Source organism: Eubalaena glacialis, chromosome 5, assembly GCF_028564815.1.
Source record: "Eubalaena glacialis isolate mEubGla1 chromosome 5, mEubGla1.1.hap2.+ XY, whole genome shotgun sequence".
In the NCBI taxonomy this organism is placed as follows: Eukaryota; Metazoa; Chordata; class Mammalia; order Artiodactyla; family Balaenidae; genus Eubalaena; species Eubalaena glacialis.
In genome coordinates this window covers 141,033,104-141,053,356 of record NC_083720.1, presented here as the reverse complement: position 1 = coordinate 141,053,356, position 20,253 = coordinate 141,033,104, and the positions used below count along the sequence as shown (strand labels likewise).

At 38.3% G+C, this 20,253-nt stretch overlaps 1 protein-coding gene across 2 annotated transcripts in view; it reads left to right on the top strand.

Annotated features, from left to right (window-relative positions):
• The window catches only part of PDLIM5 (PDZ and LIM domain 5), a 205,463-nt gene that overhangs the window by 166,542 nt on the left and 18,668 nt on the right, over positions 1-20,253 (top strand). For both annotated transcript variants that reach the window (XM_061192610.1, XM_061192609.1), the window contains exon 9: positions 18,561-18,735. In XM_061192610.1, coding sequence (XP_061048593.1) covers positions 18,561-18,735 — 175 coding nt within the window. The remainder of the gene's footprint in view (positions 1-18,560; positions 18,736-20,253) is intronic.

The following is a 20,253-nucleotide window of genomic DNA, read 5'->3' as shown; positions in this document are numbered from 1 at the left end:
TCGGGGGCTCTGGCTCAGTCAGGCTGGGGGGAGGGAGCGGTACGGATGCGAGGCGAGCCTGCGGCAGCAGAGGCCGGCGTGACGTTGCAGCAGCCCGAGGCACACCGTGCGTTCTCCCGGGGAAGTTGTCCCTGGATCACGGGACCCTGGCCGTGGCGGGCTGCACAGGCTACCGGGAGGGGCAGTGTGGAGAGTGACCTGTGCTCGCACACAGGCTTCTTGGTGGCGGCAGCAGCAGCCTTAGAGTCTCATGCCCGTCTCTGGGGTCTGCGCTGATAGCCACGGCTTGCGCCCGTCTCTGGAGCGTGTTTAGGCGGTGCTCTGAATCCCCTCTCCTCGTGCACCCCGAAGCAATGGTCTCTTGCCTCTTCGGCAGCTCCAGACTTTTCCCCGGACTCCCTCCCAGCTAGCCGTGGCGCACTAGCCCCTTCAGGCTGTGTTCACGCCGCCAACCCCAGTCCTCTCCCTGCGATCCAACCGAAGCCCGAGCCTCAGCTCCCAGCCCCGCCCGCCCCAGCGGGGGAGCAGACAAGCCTCTCGGGCTGGTGAGTGCTGGTCGGCACCGAGCCTCTGTGCGGGAATCTCTCCGCTTTGCCCTCCGCACCCCTGTGGCTGCGCTCTCCTCCGCAGCTCTGAAGCTTCCCCCCTCTGCCACCCGCAGTCTCTGCCCGCGAAGGGGCTCCTAGTGTGTGGAAACCTTTCCTCCTTCACAGCTCCCTCCCACTGGCGCAGGGCCCGTCCCTATTCTTTTGTCTCTGTTTTTTCTTTTTTCTTTTGCCCTACCCAGGTGGGGAGTTTCTTGCCTTTTGGGAGGTCTGACGTCTTCTGCCAGCGTTCAGTAGGTGTTCTGTAGGTGTTCTGTAGGAGCTGTTCCACATGTAGATGTATTTCTGATGTATTTGTGGGGAGGAAGGTGATCTCTGCGTCTTGTTCTTCCAGCATCTTGAAGCTCCTCCAGGCCTATTGTTCATCACAGTTTGTTTACTGGAGGGGCCTAAGAATAGGTACCCTGCCCTCGGGTAGGAATTTCAGAAAGGCAGAAATGTTCCCCAGATGGAGGATTCTGAGCCTTCGATTTCTTGATCTATTAAAATAAGTGTCCAGAAAGTCCACTAGAGCATTGTTGGGAAGCTCAAATGATATAAATATATTGAAGTGCTTGGTCCATAGAGGGTATTCAAGAAAGGTTAAGTTTCTAGCCCTTTATTCCTTTTAATGATAGTATTAATAACTTACACTGTTACCGTCCAATAAAACAGTTCTCCTCCTGTGACTTCCCTGCTTGAAAATGTTTTGGGCGCTCTGCCGCCCACATATTAAAGGTCTGGCTTCCTAACAGGGCTTACAGCCCTCTCGCATCCCCGTGCCGGCCTCTCCTCCAGCCGCGTTTTGTGACGTCGTTCCTCATGGCCCCCCAGTGCCGCCACACTCAGGTTCATGAGTTCATACCGTTCCTCAGGCACATACCTCTGAGCTTTGTACAAGAGGCTCCTTTTATTTGAAATGCTTTCCCACCCTTCCACCCCTGAAATCTTCTTTACACTCTTTAAGACCAGGTGTCATGTCCTTTGTGAACCTTTCTTGAGCCTTCTAAGTAGTTGCCTATTCTTCCTCTGTGTTCCTACAAAATTTTGATGATTGCTTTGTTATAACATTCATCATGTTCATTATGGTCGTTTACATATGTGTATTTCACCGCTGTTTTTAGATCCCCTTAAGGACAGGGACCAAGTCTTACTAATCTTTGTTTTACGGCACTTACCCAATAGCTGGCACCATTTATAGGCCCTCAGTAAATGTCAGTGAGTGAATGAGTGAGTGGGTGGATAGGTTAGTTTGTCTTATTTTGGACATCTTCACATGATTTGAGGAATTCTCCAGGCTTTGTTCTTTCCTCCTATCAGACTTGAAATTCCCGCAACAGTCCTCGAACAAAGGTGGACGTGCTATCTGCCAATGGCTGCCATTAAGAACGATACACATTGAAGCATTAAACTCCCAGAAGCCTTAAAAGTTGTGAACATTAGCAATACTGTAACTAGTACTCTTATTTTTATTTTCCAGTAATTAAAAAAAATTAGTAATAGATCTGAAGCCATATCACAGGATTTTGTTCTCAAAAAATTTGGAAACTTAATGGCATGTAAGGAACCGAGCAGTGGAATGCAGAGGAAATATTAGGGATATTCACCCGCCTTGTCACTATGGACAAATTAACTTGGATGCAAAATGCCAGTAACAGAAATCAATTAAAAAAAAAAACCTCAAGGTAAATACAAAGAGTTAAATCCAATAACAAGGTCCAGAAGGTGTGGAGGTCTGGATCAATGGAAAGGGGAGAAAGAGGCCAATAACGTTCCAGTGATACAGTCTTGAGGTGTAGTAAGTATTTGTTTATAGTGGAGTCGTATTTTATGCAAGAACACAGTGTTCATGTTTGTGCCTAAAGTAAAATTGTATGACGTCAGTGTTCCTTGACTGTTTTTAGGAAGAGGCCAAGATGGAGAGAGAACAACATATGCAAAAGCTGTCAGAGAACTTGCCTTCTTGGTGGAAGGGCAAGTAGTTCAATATATCCAGGATGGTATAGTGGCTGGAAAGAAAGCTGGATGGGTTAGTGGGGCTGGTCAGAAGGGGCTTTGAAAGTAAAAGAGTGTGGATTGATGCCGAAAGGAAGCCATTACAAGATTCCTAAATTGGAAAGTGACATAGTCAGATTTGCATGTTTAAGAGATCATGATAGTGTTAATGTGTTTAAAAGATTTTGATGACTTCAATGTAGAGATCAAGACTGGAGTCCTACAGAATACTGAGAGGTTGTTGAGGTAATCCAGTATAGGGGTGATAATAATGAACATTACCCTGGGCATTGGCAGTGCGAACCGAGAGAATTCCAACAAGAGAATGCAAAGTACTTACATTTAAACCTGCCGGGGAGGCAAGTTCTAACCAGTGCTTCCCTAGGGAGCTTTATCCCTTATGGAGTATTCACGTATCCTCTGTTAAAACCTGGTAGAGGATTGTACTTGGCTTGAAGAAGCTATACTTTGTTCTAAGTCAGACTATGGCACAAAAATTTGGTTGAATACAGCTCTGTTTATGTAATGTGTGTAGTTACAAAATATAAATCTGAGTGGATTGCATTTTGTATTGTACTTGAGAAATAACTTAAAGTTTACTTTTATAACATAGTCTGTTTTGCAGCATTTCCTCAGGTGAGTGCATTGATTTCCCCTAAGTCAGCATTTTGTAAATGTTGACTCTTTCAGTTCTTTATAGTGGCAAATATGAGACTGGTGGCTTTGGCACGATCCTCACCGAATTGCTTACCTTTGCAGGAAGCACATGTATTATACTACATGTTGTCATGGAAATAAACATTATGAGATGGAAAAGAGGTTTCTTCCAAGACAAAAGAAGAAAAATTCTGTAGAATCTCACAGATCAAAAATTAAATACTCATGTTGTTATTTGTATGTAGTTCTGAAAGCTTTAAGTCCGTAAATAGGCTTTCAGGTTTTTTTTTTCATTAATTACAGGGTTTTCCTTCTTTCCCACTTTCAAAATATGTTGATTTTGAGAGCATTTGTAATAATACTTCAATGTGCTAACATTATGATAAGTTTTTAATAAATAACTTGTAATTTCTTACTCAGAAAATCATGGAGCTATATAGTCTTGGCTAATACTTTTAATCACCATTTTCTATAGAAAGCAGTGTGACCTTATTTCATAGGGCCATTGAAAATAAAAAGCTTTGTTATGTTTTCTTTCACAGTAGTTAGTGTTGTCTAGCTGTGCTGAAATTTTTCCTTTTTCTGTTTTCATTAGCAGTTCTTATAGCATTTTAGAACAGTGCCCCCTTCGTGCTTTAATTACACACAACTCCTCGTTTATTCTTCTGTCTCCTAATGTTAGCAAGAAATTATTGGATTTCTTTTTTTTACTTTTATTGTTAAATGTGTCCAATGGAGAGAGACATTCTACAGAGGAAAGTAAAGGTATTTAGTGTCTATTATGATGACATACTCAATACACTGGTAGTATTTTATCATTTAGTATTAGACATTCTTAACCTCTGAGACTCTATATTGAACAAATATTTCCCTGTGTTCTACTTATGGCATCATTCCCTTTATACGTATCAGATACAAGTTTCTCCTGCTATCTGAAAGCAGAGGTTCTTGTGAAACCTTTCGTTAAGTCAAAATCACGTAAAACAAAGAAGGGATTACCTTTTTTCATAAAAGTGAAAATCGGATTTCTTCTGAGTTAGTGAAAGTGAGTACCAATGAAGGTCTTCCATAAAAGCAAAGTGGCGTAAAACAAACGTTCTAAAAGCGGGGGATACCTGTAATATGTATATAGGCTTTTTATTAGTGAATTGCTTTTATCTTTGTGGAGCAATTTCAATATACGTAGTAAAGGCAACTGCTCATACTTGACAATGAGACTTGTAAAAAGTTGTGATTCTTTTTTAAAATATGAATTGTGTTTTGAAGAAGCACAATACAAGTAAGCTATAAATAGAAAAGTTGGGATCATTGGAAGATCTTTTAGTAACACAGTAAATTTATTTTGGTCAAATGAAAGAGGGAGAAAGACACAAACTTGCTTTCAAAATGAATATTTAGTTAATTTTAGTTTCTGTTGCATCCTGTCTTTGCGGAGTACTCATCATTTGGCCATTTGGAACTCAAGACTGTAGTTGGTAGACTCAAAGGGAACAGATATCCTCTTTCAACAGTAAAATGGTGGGTATCATTGATTAGTAGTAAAAAAATTCTGTTTTTATAATACTTTCAGCTTTTAAAAGTATTTTTTTATTCAGAGTGTACAGTAAGAGAATGTCATTAAGATTTTAAATGGGCATCATTTTCCCAATGAGGTGGCAGAGTCTGAGAAATGTCAAAACAATTGTTCAGAGTCCTATAGTGATTTGAACCCAGTTATTTTGACTAAATAGTGCAATTTTCTGTATTACAGGATAAAATCAGTGAATATATTTAGGGAGAACTAACTCTCTTTGGGATAGTCTAGAAAGGATTGCATCGGGCGGATAAACTAGGTAACTAGCAATTACTAAGATCTGTTTCAAGTAACATTTTCATTGCATCTCAACTACATTTTAAAAATTTAGCTAAGATTCTAGTTAACATGACCCTTTATCATACCCTGCCTCTGGTGTATGCTACATTTTAGCAATAAGAAAAAGCTTCTTTATTCACTATGGACAGAGCTTTGGGGAGATCTGATGTATTCTTTGTTTTTTTCAAGGAAGACTTGAATGTATTTGTGAGATCTGATTAGATCAAAGACTGAATGATGTGCATCTCAGTTATAAGTGGATATAAATTCTATATTTTATTTGAAGTCTAAAGAAGATAGGGGTGAGAAAGGAAATTACTGTTTCTACAACCATCCCAAATTTCATTGTAGGCTTTAGGCTGCAGTAATAAATCGAGATAACTAGATTTGCTTAGCTAAGATAGATAGATTTATTGGTTCCATTTTTAAATTTTGATATGAATAAGTAAACTGCTACCAGTTGCGTATGTTTCATCTCTTCTAATAATGTTTTATTGCCATCTGCTCCCCTGCATTTTGACATCATTAAACTAAACAGTCCACTTGCCGTAGAGGCCTGACTGGAGCTGTCCATTGTCAAAATCATGGTGTGAAGCATATAAATATGCTCTATCTCTTTATGTAACAAATATATTTTTGTTTAGAATTATGGCTCTCATATAGGAAAAAATAAAAGTAGCAGCCATGAACCGCCCTCTTTTTTTTTTTTTCTTTTAAATGTCCTCTTATTGGAATTTTTTCCCATGTTGGAAGCTTCCCACTTCTGATGCAAGTGTACTGTATTGAAAGCTCTTCTTTCTCCCCATTTTCATCTCATCCTGAGATTAAAATATTAAATCTTTTGTAAGGGAAGATACCTGGATTTATTCACATATGCTTTTCATAAAGAATTATTACTTCCTTAAGTCGGAAAGAGAAAGACAAATACCATATGATATCACTTATATGTGGAATCTAAAATATGACACAAATGAACATATCTATGGAACAGAAATAGTCTCACGGACATAGAGAACAGACTTGTGGTTGCCAAGGGGGAGGGGGCGTGGGGGGAGGAAAGGATTGGGAGTTTGGGATTAGCAGATGCAAACTATTACATATAGGATGGATAAACAGCAAGGTCCTACTGTATAGCACAGGGAACTATGTTCAATACCCTGTGATAAACCATAATGGAAAAGAATATGAAAAAGAATGTATATGTATAACTGAGTCACTTTGCTATACAGCAGAAATTAACACAACATTGTAAATCAACTATACTTTGATAAAATTTTTAAAGAAAGAATTATTACTTCTTATTATTAATGCCCATGATTTAAACCAGGCAGTGGCAAACTATGGCCATTGGCCACATCTGGCCCACCACGTGTCTTTGTAAATAAAGTTTTATTAGAGCACAGACATGCTTATTCATTTACATGTTGTCTGTGGCTCCTTTCGTGCTCCAGTGGCAGAGTTGAGTAGTTGCAACATAAACCATATGGCCCACAAAACCTAATATATTTACTCTCTAGCCATTTACAGAAAAAAAAATTACCAACCCTAGGTTTAAACCACAGGAATAAGTAAAACTATGCTTGATAATTCTGCACAGTAGATGCACACTTTATTGGGGGTCATGAGCTCTCTTGACAGGCACTAATCCTAAAGCACTCTGTTCACTTTGATTGTGAACATCACCCATAAGAAGATAAATTCTTCAGGGGCGGGTATCTTATTCTTGGGTGTATCTTTCATACCAGAAGAGTTCCTAGATCTAAAACACTGAATGTGCTCACTAGGTAGCTCTTGAATGAGTGGATACTTTATTTTTTTTAACCATGTTAAGATCTTATGTCAGTATAAAATAATTGACATTTATGAAGCATTTCTTAACACATTCAAGGAACTATAAGTAAACACTTATAGTACCTTATTTAACCCTCTCACACGTTGAGGTAGCTATTATTTTTGCTGTTTTACAGATGAGGAAACTAAGTCCCCTAATGATGGAATTTCGAAGTTCGCACAACTAGAAATTAAAAGAACGAGGAGCCCAAGTGTCTCTTAATGTCAGTCATTATGCTAGAGATACTGCCCCCTGCAGCATAAAATAGCTGAGCAATGTTCTCTGCTTTTAAAAGATATGAAATGCAAGCATAACTTTGGATAATGATAATATAGTTTTGTTTATTTTAGAGATCTAATGACTTTAATTGAGAAAGATACCTTAGAGAATTAATAGTAGCAATAGAAACGTAGGAGTATCCCAGGTTTTACATTTTCCAGTAACTTGTATTCTTCATTAGAGACATGTTAGGTATTGTTTGACATGGGGAGCTCTTCTTAAATTTTCTTTCCCTTTCTGCTTCAGTTGTTTTGCCTACCTTAAAAGAATCCTATTTATATGAGCACTCAAGTCTGAGGTCAGTTTCTCAGACTTTATTTCTAAGACTAGGTTGCTTTCTCACTAAAATAAATAGGTGAAAATTGGTGGGAAAATGGTAAAAAGCCAAGCCCATTTGGATTTCATGTTACTTTGGCAATAAAATATGTGAGAACTCTAGACATAATGTGAGTATAAATAATTTTAATATGTGTCCTTATGGTTTTCTCATTCAAATATGAGTAAAATTCTACCAATTTAATATTTTAAATAAATTCTTAGCTTACACAGTCTGTATGAGTTTACCAGTGATCCTCTTTAGTATGCCTGAGGTCATGAATCACGCCTCAGATTTGTGGGGTTTTTTAACTATTTTATCTGATTTTGTTTCGTTTTCTTTATTTTCCCCCTCCCCTCCCTCTCTCTCCCTCCCCCATGCCTCTCTCTTAGCATGAAGCACATTGAGTGCCCATGATTAGAGCATGGTCTTGTCTTCCCATTATAAAATTAGAAATTGGAACAGTGGTATTGAGATGATTTAGAAAACTCTGTAAGTGATAAATAATTTGTTGGTTTTAATAGAATGTTGGCAAAAACAGATATTTTAAGATCTGTTATCTTTATTTACAAGGTACTGGGTTTATTTTAGTTGTAACTCTGACCAAATGGAAGTTTCCTATGTAAGGTTAGTTAGTAGGGTGATAAAGGCAAGTCTTTGTATCCCGAATTTTAATGATGTGTGAAGCAAAAAATTGAAAAAGAAGAGAAAACCTAATCCAAGTCCCCACACTCACTTTAATTAAGACACCCGAGATCCAGTTTAATCTGCGTTCTTAAGAGTTGAAAGGCTGGTTGCTAATGGAAGAAACAAACCTCCTGAAGCTGCGGAAATATTCGATACTTTGAGGCTTGGGCGCACCTGTTCCAATTCTTTATGGTGTACATACCAGCATTCTCCACTGCTTAGGGAAATGATAATAGTTTAATCTGTCCAATTTTGCTTTTAATCATTGAATTAAAAAATTTTTTGATTCCACTTAACAAAAGTTGTACAAACCTCTCTAGAATGTATTTTCCTCTGATCCTAGATCTTGGCTCAACATTAAACCTTTTCTATTTCTACTGGATATGATTCCATGCCTGGATTATGACGAGTAGACTGTTGTTTATGCTTTCAACATAAGGGGCTTGACAGACAAAACGCACAGATTCTACGCTTCTCATGGCCACCATCTGTTTGAGGCGGTTGGGGACAGGACAGAGAGGAACGCGCTTGCTGCCCGTGATAATATGCAAGTGTGTTGCCATCACTGCTACCCAATTTAGTATGTGTAAAATTTCTACCATACCTTCGTGAACATCTTCTCTGAGATGTTGAATTATAATACTGTATCTCCCCAAGACTGCCAGAGTGTCACTTTGATGTAGCCCAGTTATTTATATGAGGACACCGTTAGCCTCAGTGTTTATAACAGGAATATCCCTTGTGGTAGAGCCGGTTGTTTTTCACACCATAAAACCTCACATATGACTCCTCCGTCTTGTCCAGGCTGTAAACATCTGTCCTTTTTCTTTTGAGGGAGAATGTTAAGATTCTTAATTTCAGCCTTATTTCTGACTTAATGAGAATGAAATATTACAGGATTCTTAAAACATATTTCATGGTTATCCATAGATTTACTGCTATAACTTTCTCTGTTGCTTTCTCTTAATTCAAATATAGTAGTTGAAATATTTACATCCATATAGTTTATACAACAAAAATGGATTCAACATTTAATGCTTCAGGCCTCTTTGTCTTTAGCAAAAGCGTTAGATCTATAATTATATTTCCCTTTCTGAAGCAGTTTATGTAAATTCTCTGAAATGTTTCTCAAAACATAAAGAATCAGCGTTATAGCCATATGTTATATTTTAAGAACTTTGAAGCCATTAATTATAATGGCTGAAAAGGATGGGCAGCCAGGTCGAGGAAAAGAAAGTTAGATCTCTGTAATAAACTTATCTTTTACAGGTACATGAAGGACTTAAAAGTGATCATCTAAGATGTTAGGCATACCAGGGCAAATAAAAAAATAATGCTTTCATACATTATTCCTAAGTTTACCGTAGCAGCCTATTAAGAAAATTAAAATAGCAGAAGATAATCATCATTATCATTATCATTATCCCCTCCTTCTAAACGGGTCTAGAAGTTAGTACTTCCACGTTTAGATCACAGTCGAGAAGATCCGCCTTTGTGTTTTCCTGGGTCAAGGTAGTGCCTGGCAAAGAGCTTGGCACACAGTAAGCACATAATAAATATTTGGTGAACGAATGCTTAGGGACATAGGCTTTGGAGTCAGATAGAATTGGTTTTGGATCCCATGTTCTCTACTCTGCTTCTTTGGCTTCCATGATGCACTCTCCTGGTTTTTCTCCTACCTCTCTCTCTGTTCCCAAAGTATTTCTGTCATTTGTCTTGTACCGTAGGAGCTTTTCTATTTCATGCTGCTCTTTCCCTGAACAATTTCATTTATTCCCACAGCCTCAGTTGTCATCAATATGCTGATAACTCTTGAATCATTCTTCTAGCTCAGATCTTTTTCCTGAGTTCATATATTCAGTAGACTGTCTATACTTAGATGAACCACGAGCACCTCCGACTCAAAAAAAAAAAAAAAGGCTTGAGCTCTATGAGGGAAAGTACAAAACATGTACACCTACTCTCCTGGGTACCTGCATATAACATAGTACCTGCCACACCGTAGGCTGCAAGTATACACTTGACTGAATGAACATCTATAATTAAACTGATTATCTTTCCATCATTCTAGCACTAACCCCACTATAACATAATTGACTAATTACTGGTCTGTAACCTTCTTTAAACTCCATGAGGGCAGAAATCCTATCTGTCTTGTTTGCAGCAGTAAAGCCTAGCGCATTATTTGGTACATAGTAGTTATTCAAAAAATATTTGCTTCATTTTATTGCTGTACATGTCTTTGGGCAAATCACTTATCCTTTCTGAGCTTTGTATTCCTGACCCATCAAATAGTAATAATATTACCTTATATTGTTGTTGTAAAGATGAAACAATTCAGTTTAATATGTATAAAATTTTTCTTTAACTTTTTACTTTTAAAAAAAGTTCAAATACACACATAAACATGTAACTAGAGACTTAGTTTCTTCTACATGTATATTGCAAGGAGTGGGGAGATGGAAAGGATTACAGACTAAAAGATTTAGGAGACATACACCAAATGTAGTATATGGACCTTCCTTATTTGGATCCTGATTAACATTGTGTTGGGGTATGTGTGGTAAGCCGAATAATGCCCCCCCAAAGATGTCCATGTCCTAATATCCAGAACCTGTGAATATGTTATATTGCCTGTCGAAGGGGAATTAGGGATGCAGATGGAATTACGATTGTTTATCACCTGACCTTAAAATAGGGATATTATCCTGGTGGGCCCATTGTAATCATGAGGGCCTTTAAAAGTAGAAGAGGGAAGCAAAGAGAGGGTCAGAGTGCTGTAGCGTGAGAACGACTCAACCTGCTGGCTTTGAGATGGTGGAGGAACCATGGAATTTGGGCAGCTCTAGAAGCTGGAAAAAAGCAAGGAAATGGATTTTCCCTAGAGCTTTCAGGAAGAAACTCAGCCCTGCCAACACCTTGACTTTGGCCCAGTAATATCAGTGTAGGAGAACTGTAAAATAATACACTTGTGCTGTTTTTAAGTCAATATGTTTTTAGTAATTTGTTACAGCAGCGAGAGAAAACTAATACAGAGGTTAATCAGAAGTAAATTGGAAAATTGGTTATTTGATGATGATAAGGAGATTTTTGTTTTATTTTAGGTGTGATAATGGTATTATGGGTAGATTTTTAAAAAGAGTACTCTTAGAAAGGATGTTGAAATATTATGGATTAAATGATAAATCTTGAATTTGCTTCAGGATAGTTCAGAGATGGCAGGGAAGTAAGCGAATATAGTTGAAACATGATTGGTTATCAGGTGATAAATTGTAAAGCTTGATTTTTTTCCTCTTTATTAAATTTTATGGGTTTTTAAAATAATGAATTGTTTCCTTAGCATCCTCTAAAGATGATCAATGTGGTTTTTAAAATTCCAGGATCATTGTGAGTTCATGTTAACTTATTTGAAGTATTTCAGTCCTTCGTAGTTACTATTATTATTAATGCTCAGGCTGTCTCAGCTGCTTCTTTAAGTCCACTTGATACAACTCTAGTTCTTTGATAGCGTTCTTGCTTTCTAATTTGACAAGATATTCTGGACTTTCCATGTTCATTGTTTGTCCCAGTCCTAGAATCAGCACTTTCTCTAAGGAGTCTGGTTCCTTTCAGTGGGAAGACAATAATTTTGGTGCTGGAGTCATTCATTCTCTAAACAAAGATTTGTTAAGCAATACGCCGGGGACGGTTCTAGGTGCTAGAGATACAGCAATGAACAAAATAGACAGTGTCCCTGGCCTCAAGGTGTGGAGAGAGCGATAAAAAGCAATAAGAAGAATATAAAATATGTTAGATGGGGATGATAAACCAGTTGAGGAGTCTAGAGAATGCTGGTTTGGAGGGAGAGGGCTGCGGTTTTTTGTAGGGTGATGAGAGAAAGCCACATCGGTAAAGTGGCCTCTGAGCAGAGAACAGGAAGGAAACGAGGGAGCAAGCCATGCAAACAGCGGGGAAAAGATTTCCAGGCAGAGGGACTAGAAACTACAAAGGCCCTGAATTAGAAGCATACCGGCCATTTAGAGAAATAGTAAGGAAGACAGTGTGCCCTGTAGCTCGTGAGCAAAGGAAAAGTGGCAGATCAGGCCAGAGAGGTCGCAGGAGTCAGATTCTATAGGACCTCGGGTTTTAGTTCTGAGTTAGAAGGGAGTTGTTGGAGGGTTTTTAGCAGAGGAGCAGCATGATCTGATTTAGTTTTTCCTGGCCTCTATGTCGCTGGAAGGGTAGAGCAAGACCTTTAGGCAGTCACTGCAATAAGCCAAGCAAGAGATAATGATGGCTTGAACTGGGACGTACTCTGGACGTTGTAAGAAGTCATCAGGTTATATATTTCTCATATTGTCGTGGGCAGTTCATCTTTCAACACCAACTGGCTCTCCTACTGAATGATATGTTCAGCGATTCAAAACCACTACATCTAGTAAGAGTAAGCTACCTTGGAAGACGCTAGCAACATCTGTTTGTTTAGGGGGATATCATCCCCCAGCCCCATTTGACTTACGTTAAGTTTCCAAGTAAGGTTTGACATAACGTAGTGTTTTTTCACCTAATATATGCCAGTAATAAGAATATTTTACTGGTAGTTGAATAATTTGACTTGAACCAGAGAGTTAACTGATGAATTTCATGCCTGTTCAGGTACAGCCTGGCCAGGTATTTAACATATACATTATAATCTTCGCTACTCTTTTTTTTTTTTTTTTCACCAATATTGGTTTAGAGTTAACAGCTGTTTTTGAAAAAATATCATATAACCCACCTTATTCTTAACATCTATTTATTTATTTATTTATTTATTTTGCAGCATACAGGGATCTTAGTTCCCTGACCGGGGATTGAACCCATGCTCCCTGCAGTGGAAGCGCAGAGTCTTAACCACTGGACTGCCAGGGCAGTCCCTAACCCACCTTATTCTTAATATAGTTGGAAAACATCTGTTTTCAGAGAATTCACACATTGTACTACCTTGAATTCTAATGGTCTTAATCTTTGTTTTCTCTCTGGAAACTTTGTGTATATAAAACAAGAGCCTTTTAGTGAGCTCAGCTATATTTGAAGCACATAGTAAATAATTAGATAATTTCTAATTCCTTGTATGTTACATAGTCTTTTATAACATAATACTCTACAAATCCCCAGTGATATATTTATGTGGCCCATTACTGAGAAGTTACTTGGATAAACTTGAAAATCACATAGTTAGGGCCTTAAAATGGTTAGAAAAGAAAATTAAACCTCAGGATAAGATTGCTTAAAACTTGTGTTAACTAATTTGCTAAATGATGCAAACTTGAATCATCGGCTTGGGGAAAAATGCAATTAAGGTCTTTCTAGAGTAAAGAGTTTTCACTTTATCTTTCCAAGTGATATACCACAAAGATTTCCCCAATAACAGGAGGTACGTGTTCTACTAAATTAATGAATATTACGTGGTTCAATTTTTTAAAATTCTTTATCACCAATTTATAGTCTATAGTCCAAAAGAGATGACCTTATTTCTTTGTAGTAAATTAAATTTCATGGTTAGTAAGTCAGTGGTCTGTTTGCTTTTTTAAAAAGTATTGCCCCTTAGAATTCTCAGCTATATCACTATGACAAATATTTTAAAAACTAGCAACTCAACATATTGTGCGTTGGTTAAATTTTACTTGATTAATTTGACAACTTTATATATTATATACTGAGAAAGTATTCTAGTGTGCTGCTAGGTTTCCCACTAATTTATATTAACTTATTTAATGATAATCTTTGTAATCTTAGATTTGACTATCATAGTGCTAAAAACAAAAGCTTAGAATAAGTATGAATGTATGTCATTCCAAACCTTTAAGACTCATAAATAATCATTCTAAAGTGAATAAAAGATATCTCACTAACACTGTTCGTTTGGAGAGTAGCTACTGGCTTTAAATTTCTCGATGAGTTTTATGATGCTGAAATATATTTAATACAAAAGAAAAAAATTTAACTTTTAAACGTGGCCCCATTGGGATAGAGATCAGCCACGAAGGAAGCCTAATTTAATGGAAGATGTTCAAGATTAAGGTTAAAAAGGAAAACTTGAGTCAAGAACTAACCTCCCTTTCATGTTCTCATTGTGACACTTTACTGACTTACTCATTATTCAGTTTGAATAAGTCACTTAAATTTTTGTGACTTAGGTTCCTAGATTATGAAATAGGGCTAATTCAATGCTCCCATTTAATACCTCTATTAGAACTTAAAAGAAAAATCTGGTTTTATTACAGATAAGTAGATTGAGGTCTTTAAACTGCTGTCTCTAAAGAGATTTATATTTTTTTCTACATAAAATTTATTTTTATGGCAGGTTCAATAAATTTGAAATATTTTGGTCTCTGTACTCCCCGTGGAAGACTGTTCTTGTCTGTGTGGTAGTGCAGTCTTATACAGAATTATGAAGGAAGCTGGGCTAATTTTGTGGTGCTTCTTCCCCTTTTCCAAAACTTCACCTTCTTACACCTCCCCCTCCCCAATAAGCCAAGGGAGCAGAGGCCAGCGAGTTGGCACTTGACAGCTCAAAAGTTGCCCACTCCTGTGCTAGAGTAGTGAGAAATTCAATCAGAAGAAATGAAACAGCACTTTATTCATAAGGGAAATAACTGTTCCTTGGAAATGTTGGGGGCTTGGTAATTAACAAGGCTTGAGTAGCTTTGTGTGAGGGCCAATGTACCAGCAACACAGCAACAAAACGGAAGTGTGAGAATTTCTATCTTATCCAAAGTGGTTAAAATGGGGCAGTAACAAAAGGCAAGGCTTTTCTTCCCAAGGAAGGAACAGCAGTGAGCTCAGAGCCTCTTTATATGTGTTTAAGACACGGTCCCATGTTTCATGTTTAAGAATGGCTTCTCGTGTTAAATAAGTTAGTTCCCATGTACCTTCTCCTTGAGGCATGGGCCAGATGGATTCTGTCCCATTTTACAATGACTGATGGAGAATTACTACACTCTTTTATTGCTAAAAATGTCTCAGTGACTCAGTACTTTAGGGCTTATGCATAGATGTGATGAAATAAAGGCATATGGTAGATGAAAGGGTTTGACTCTCTTTGAGGTCTGATTTTCAGATTTTTCAATTGGTAACTTTCCCACTGTTTGAAATCCTGAACCTAATCCATATTTTAAAAATAGCTATCTCAGTTGTGTTCTTTAAAAAGGCAAAATGAAAGTGATTCGGAACCTTTCCTTTTTCATTTACTTGATTAAATATTAATTTTTTGCCTTCTATTTTTAAGGCAGTTTTCTGGTAATGGGTAGAAAGAAGTTAATAGAAAGGAGTTGTCATTTTACAGAGTTTATCATTGACTTAGGAAGGAAAAATATTACAGGATATTGATAAATAGCAAATATATTACATAGATGGAGGTGTTAAAGATGTTAAGAGGGACAAGAGAACACTTCTGACTGGGATAATCAGGGAATACTGGGGAAGAAGATGGAATTTCCATGAGCCTTACAGAATGGGAAATCCATGGAGAAAGGGACATTTCATCGACTGTGCATCATAGAAGCAGGGCCTGTCACGGCATGTCCAGGGGACAGTGAGGAGACGATAGCTGGTGTTGAAGAGCACAGACTCTGGAGCCGGACTGCCTGGCTTTAGGGTTGCCCTTAATTTGCTGTGTGACCTTGGGCCGCTTTCTTAACCTCTCTTTGCCTCAGCTAGAGTAAATATGTGGTCCTAATCGTGCCTAAATCATAAGGCTGTTGTAAGGATTTGAGAATAGTGCCGTCAAATAGGGATGGCACAAGTTAAATGGTAAACAAAGATCACCGAGTTAGATGATAATGGCGGGGATGTGGCTGATTATAAAAAACAAGGTTGTAAAGAAGATTGGAGTGAGCTCATGCAGGGACTGGACTGTCAGGGATGCATATAGTTTGCAGGGAAGAGTTATGGAAGCTTTATAAGCAAGAAAATGTGATCAGAGTAGTGTATTTGGAAAAATAATCCAGCAGAATAGGCTGAAAAAGAGACTGACGACAGAGAGACTGGTTAGGAGACTTGTAATTGTCCAGACTGGAGGGATTCAAGATCAGGACTCAAACGCTAGAGCATGGGTTTGGATTAAGGGACAGACCTTGGAAACATTTCCAAGGGAACAGTTCTTAGGGTCTGGGGGCTGACAGGGACAGAGGAGCCAGAGGGCCATGCCTGAGTGAGTGGGAGAATGCAGACATACAGGAATAGTGAGGACGAGCTGGTAATGTGTGCAAGCAGATGAAATCCTTGCTGCCTGTCTTGAATTTAAAGATAAGAACAAGATTTGCGGCAGTGAAAATGCATATCTGCATTTCTCCAAGAGCAGTCAGGCCTGGATCTAGAAACTGAAGGAGCATTGTGCTATGCAAGCCAGTGAGGGAATTAGGAAGAGAGTAGACAAAGCAAACATTACAGTAACTTTCTTTTGCATTTCTGTAAGAGAAAGTGTGAGTCTAAGAGAGTGAAAACGTGTTGACTCCTCCTAGGCTGCATCTTTTTTTTTTTTTAACATCTTTATTGGAGTATAATTGCTTTACAATGGTATGTTAGTTTCTGCCTTATAACAAAGTGAATCAGCTGTACATATACATGTATCCCCATATCCCCTCCCTCTTGCATCTCCCTCCCACCCTCCCTATCCCACCCCTCTAGGTGGTCACAAAGCACCGAGCTGATCTCCCTGTGCTATGTGGCTGCTTCCCACTAGCTATCTATTTTACATTTCGTAGTGTATATATGTCCATGCCGCTCTCTCACTTCGTCCCAGCTTACCCTTCCCCCTCCCCGTGTCCTCAAGTCCATTCTCTATGGCTGTGTCTTTATTCCTGTCCTGCCCCTAGGTTCTTCAGAACCACTTTTTTTTTTTTTTTTTTTTTTTAGATTCCATATATATGTGTTAGCATATGGTATTAGTTTTTCTCTTTTTGACTTACTTCACTCTGTAGGACAGACTCTAGGTCCATCCACCTCACTACAAATAAATCAATTTCTTTTCTCTTTATGGCTGAGTAATATTCCACTGTATATATGTGCCACATCTTCTTTATCCATTCATCTGTCGATGGACACTTAGGTTGCTTCCATGTCCTGGCTATTGTAAATAGAGCTGCAATGAACATTGTGGTACATGACTCTTTTTGAATTATGGTTTTCTCAGGATATATGCCCAGTAGTGGGATTGCTGGGTCGTATGGTTGTTCTATTTTTAATTTTTTAAGGAACCTCCATACTGTTCTCCATAGTGGCTGTATCAGTTTACATTCCCACCAACAGTGTATGAGGGTTCCCTTTTCTCCACACCCTCTCCAGCATTTATTGTAGAGAAATGCAAATCAAAGCTACAATGAGGTATCACCTCACACCAGTCGGACTGGGCTGCATCTTAACGAGTGGTGGCTACTAGGTGAATAGGAAGAATGGTAGAGAAGTGAGGTGAGGACAGGCTGTGAAGAGAGAGACCCATTCACAGGGGAAATGAGGCAGTTTTGTATTCACTGTAGCATAAAGAGAAAGGCAGAGGGTGGTGACAGATGAGGCCGTGCGGCAGGCAGAGACCACTGGAGGGACCTGCGTGTGGTGCTTAGACGATTGCACTACACTCAGTGGTCAGGGAAGAATGAGATCCTTGAAGTGGTTTATGCAGAGCTGTGATCACATAAGATTTCAGTCCTCGGTGGCAGTGGGAGTATGAATTTAAGGAGGACAAGGCATTTGGTGGTTAGTCCAGGTGGGAGACTTTGAGGACGTAAACCAGGACAATATTGTACGAATGGAGACGAGGGGGCAAAATCGAGAACCATTTGTGATGTAAAGTCAGCAGGACCCATTATAACCACAGAGGAGGGAGAAGAAGGCCCTAGGATGATTCTTATGTATCTGCCTTATATGACCGGGTGACCGATTTCACAGTCTACTTAAGCAGTACAGGAAGAGACAGAATATAGGGAGTTAATTTTTGCTTTTATCTTCAACACACTGAAATCTTTAATGTGCTATGACATATTCTGAGTTAAATCTAATGAATGGTTAGCAGAGATGTCTGGATGACTAGAAATATTTCAACATCAGTATTCAACATTAACCATATCTCCTCTTGGAAGCAGAGGTGACTCTGCTTTTTCCTACAAAACCCTCTGCATTAATCTGTCATAACTCTTTCACTGGGTTGTAATCCTTGAATTTTTCTTTTTTAACTCTGTAGTCTCAGACCAGTGTTTGGTCCGTAACCTCTCCATAAGTGTGAGTGAATGAGTGAAGAAGTGAGTGGATAGATTATTTTTTAAAGTAATGTTACTATTTGATTATTAGGAAAAGTTTATATTTGGCTTGTTGTCATTCTGATTCTTCTGTTTTAACTCCTAGCACCTTCTACCGGAAGAGTCGCAAGCAGTGGCACATCCACAGGAGCAGTGGCATCAGCCAACTCGGCCGAAAGGCAGCCCCAGCCCAGGGGTGAGGACACTTTGGTGCAAAGGGCGGAGCACATTCCCGCAGGGAAGCGAACTCCGATGTGTGCCCACTGCAACCAGGTCATCAGGTTGGTTATTTGATTTTAAATTTTTCTTGAAAGGACTTAATACCAATATGGATTTTTTTTTAATATTCTAAAAGATCAGAAATTTTATTAGTGAAAATATTCTTGCTGTATTTCTATATAATAGTATTGAAGTAGACACATATGAATATATATACTTTTGTTAGAATCTATTTTAATAAAAAGTAATTCTGGGCTCTGTGAAAATAAAACTAAAAATACCAATTTAGTCAGTTATTAATTCCTATCAGAACTAAGGGAAAATAATGATTAATGTGGCTTTTCAGAGAATAATAAAATATTAAGACTCAAAGGGACCCCGAAGAACTTCATTATTTCACAGATTATAAAAGTGAAGACTTTCATTTAGATGAAAAATAACTAATGATGTAAAATAAAGAACTTTGAGTCCTTGAGAAAAGAAGATTGGATTTTCAAATACCTAAGCTCTAAAAGATATAATTACCTTCAGATCTATTCATAAATGCTTCACATTTTAGATTAGGTCATAATCTGCTTCTTTAAAATATTTTTTATCCCAGTGTATTTTATTGTTTCTTTAATTCCGATAAGCAGAAAAGGCTAAAAGTAAGCTCTTAAGTGAGTGTATTACACTGGCACTTATAAACCTCAGCGTTTCTGAACAAGTGGCTTTTAAAATGTTATGAGGTTTAGGTGTGAATGTTAATGCAGGGATCCCACCACAGGACCCTGTTGCCTCTGTGAGTTGTCTTGTTGGCAGTAACAGATGATTACTTGAAATGACTGCTCAGGCTCTCTCCTCGTTTTTAATTTACCCCGTTTTGTCATAGTTGAAACAACAGCGCCTCTAAAGCTGAAAAAGGTTAAGACTTACTTGCATTTTCCCCTCCTCTCTTACATAATTATTGCTTAGGATAATGTTTCTAGTTACTACTTAAAATGGAGCCCAGGGAGTCTCAATATCTTATTTAAGAACGAAATATAAATATTCTTCTCCTTAATTCACTATTAAATAATAAATGTGTCAAGAACACAGCACAGAGTACATGATTTTTTAAAAAATAGCTTTTGCCTTTTAAAGGTAGTCTGTGTTCATTGTGACATTTCCAAAATATAGAAAAACAGAAAGCAAAAATAAAAGTTCATACATAATTCCACATCCCAAGGTAACCACTACTAGTATTTTAGTTCACACTTTTAAAACACACACACATAAGGACAGATGTTGTTTTACAGAAATGGAATCATGATATTTTGTAAGCTGTTATTTTTCCCTGAGTTTGTGTTTTCCGCAGCGAGCACCTGCTGTATAAGAACTAGCCAGCAGCCGTGGCAGGAGTAATAATGGTTATGGGGAGAAGGGGAAAATCAGTAGAGGCTTCCAAAGTCTAGCACAGCATCCGACACACAAAAGGCATTCGGTGAATGTTTGACCTGCACAGATCACACATGACTCTAGACCCACTCATCCTTCAGGTCATAGTATCAATTTGGTTAGAGACATTTTTTAAAAAGTACTACTCTAGGGTCTTAACAGAA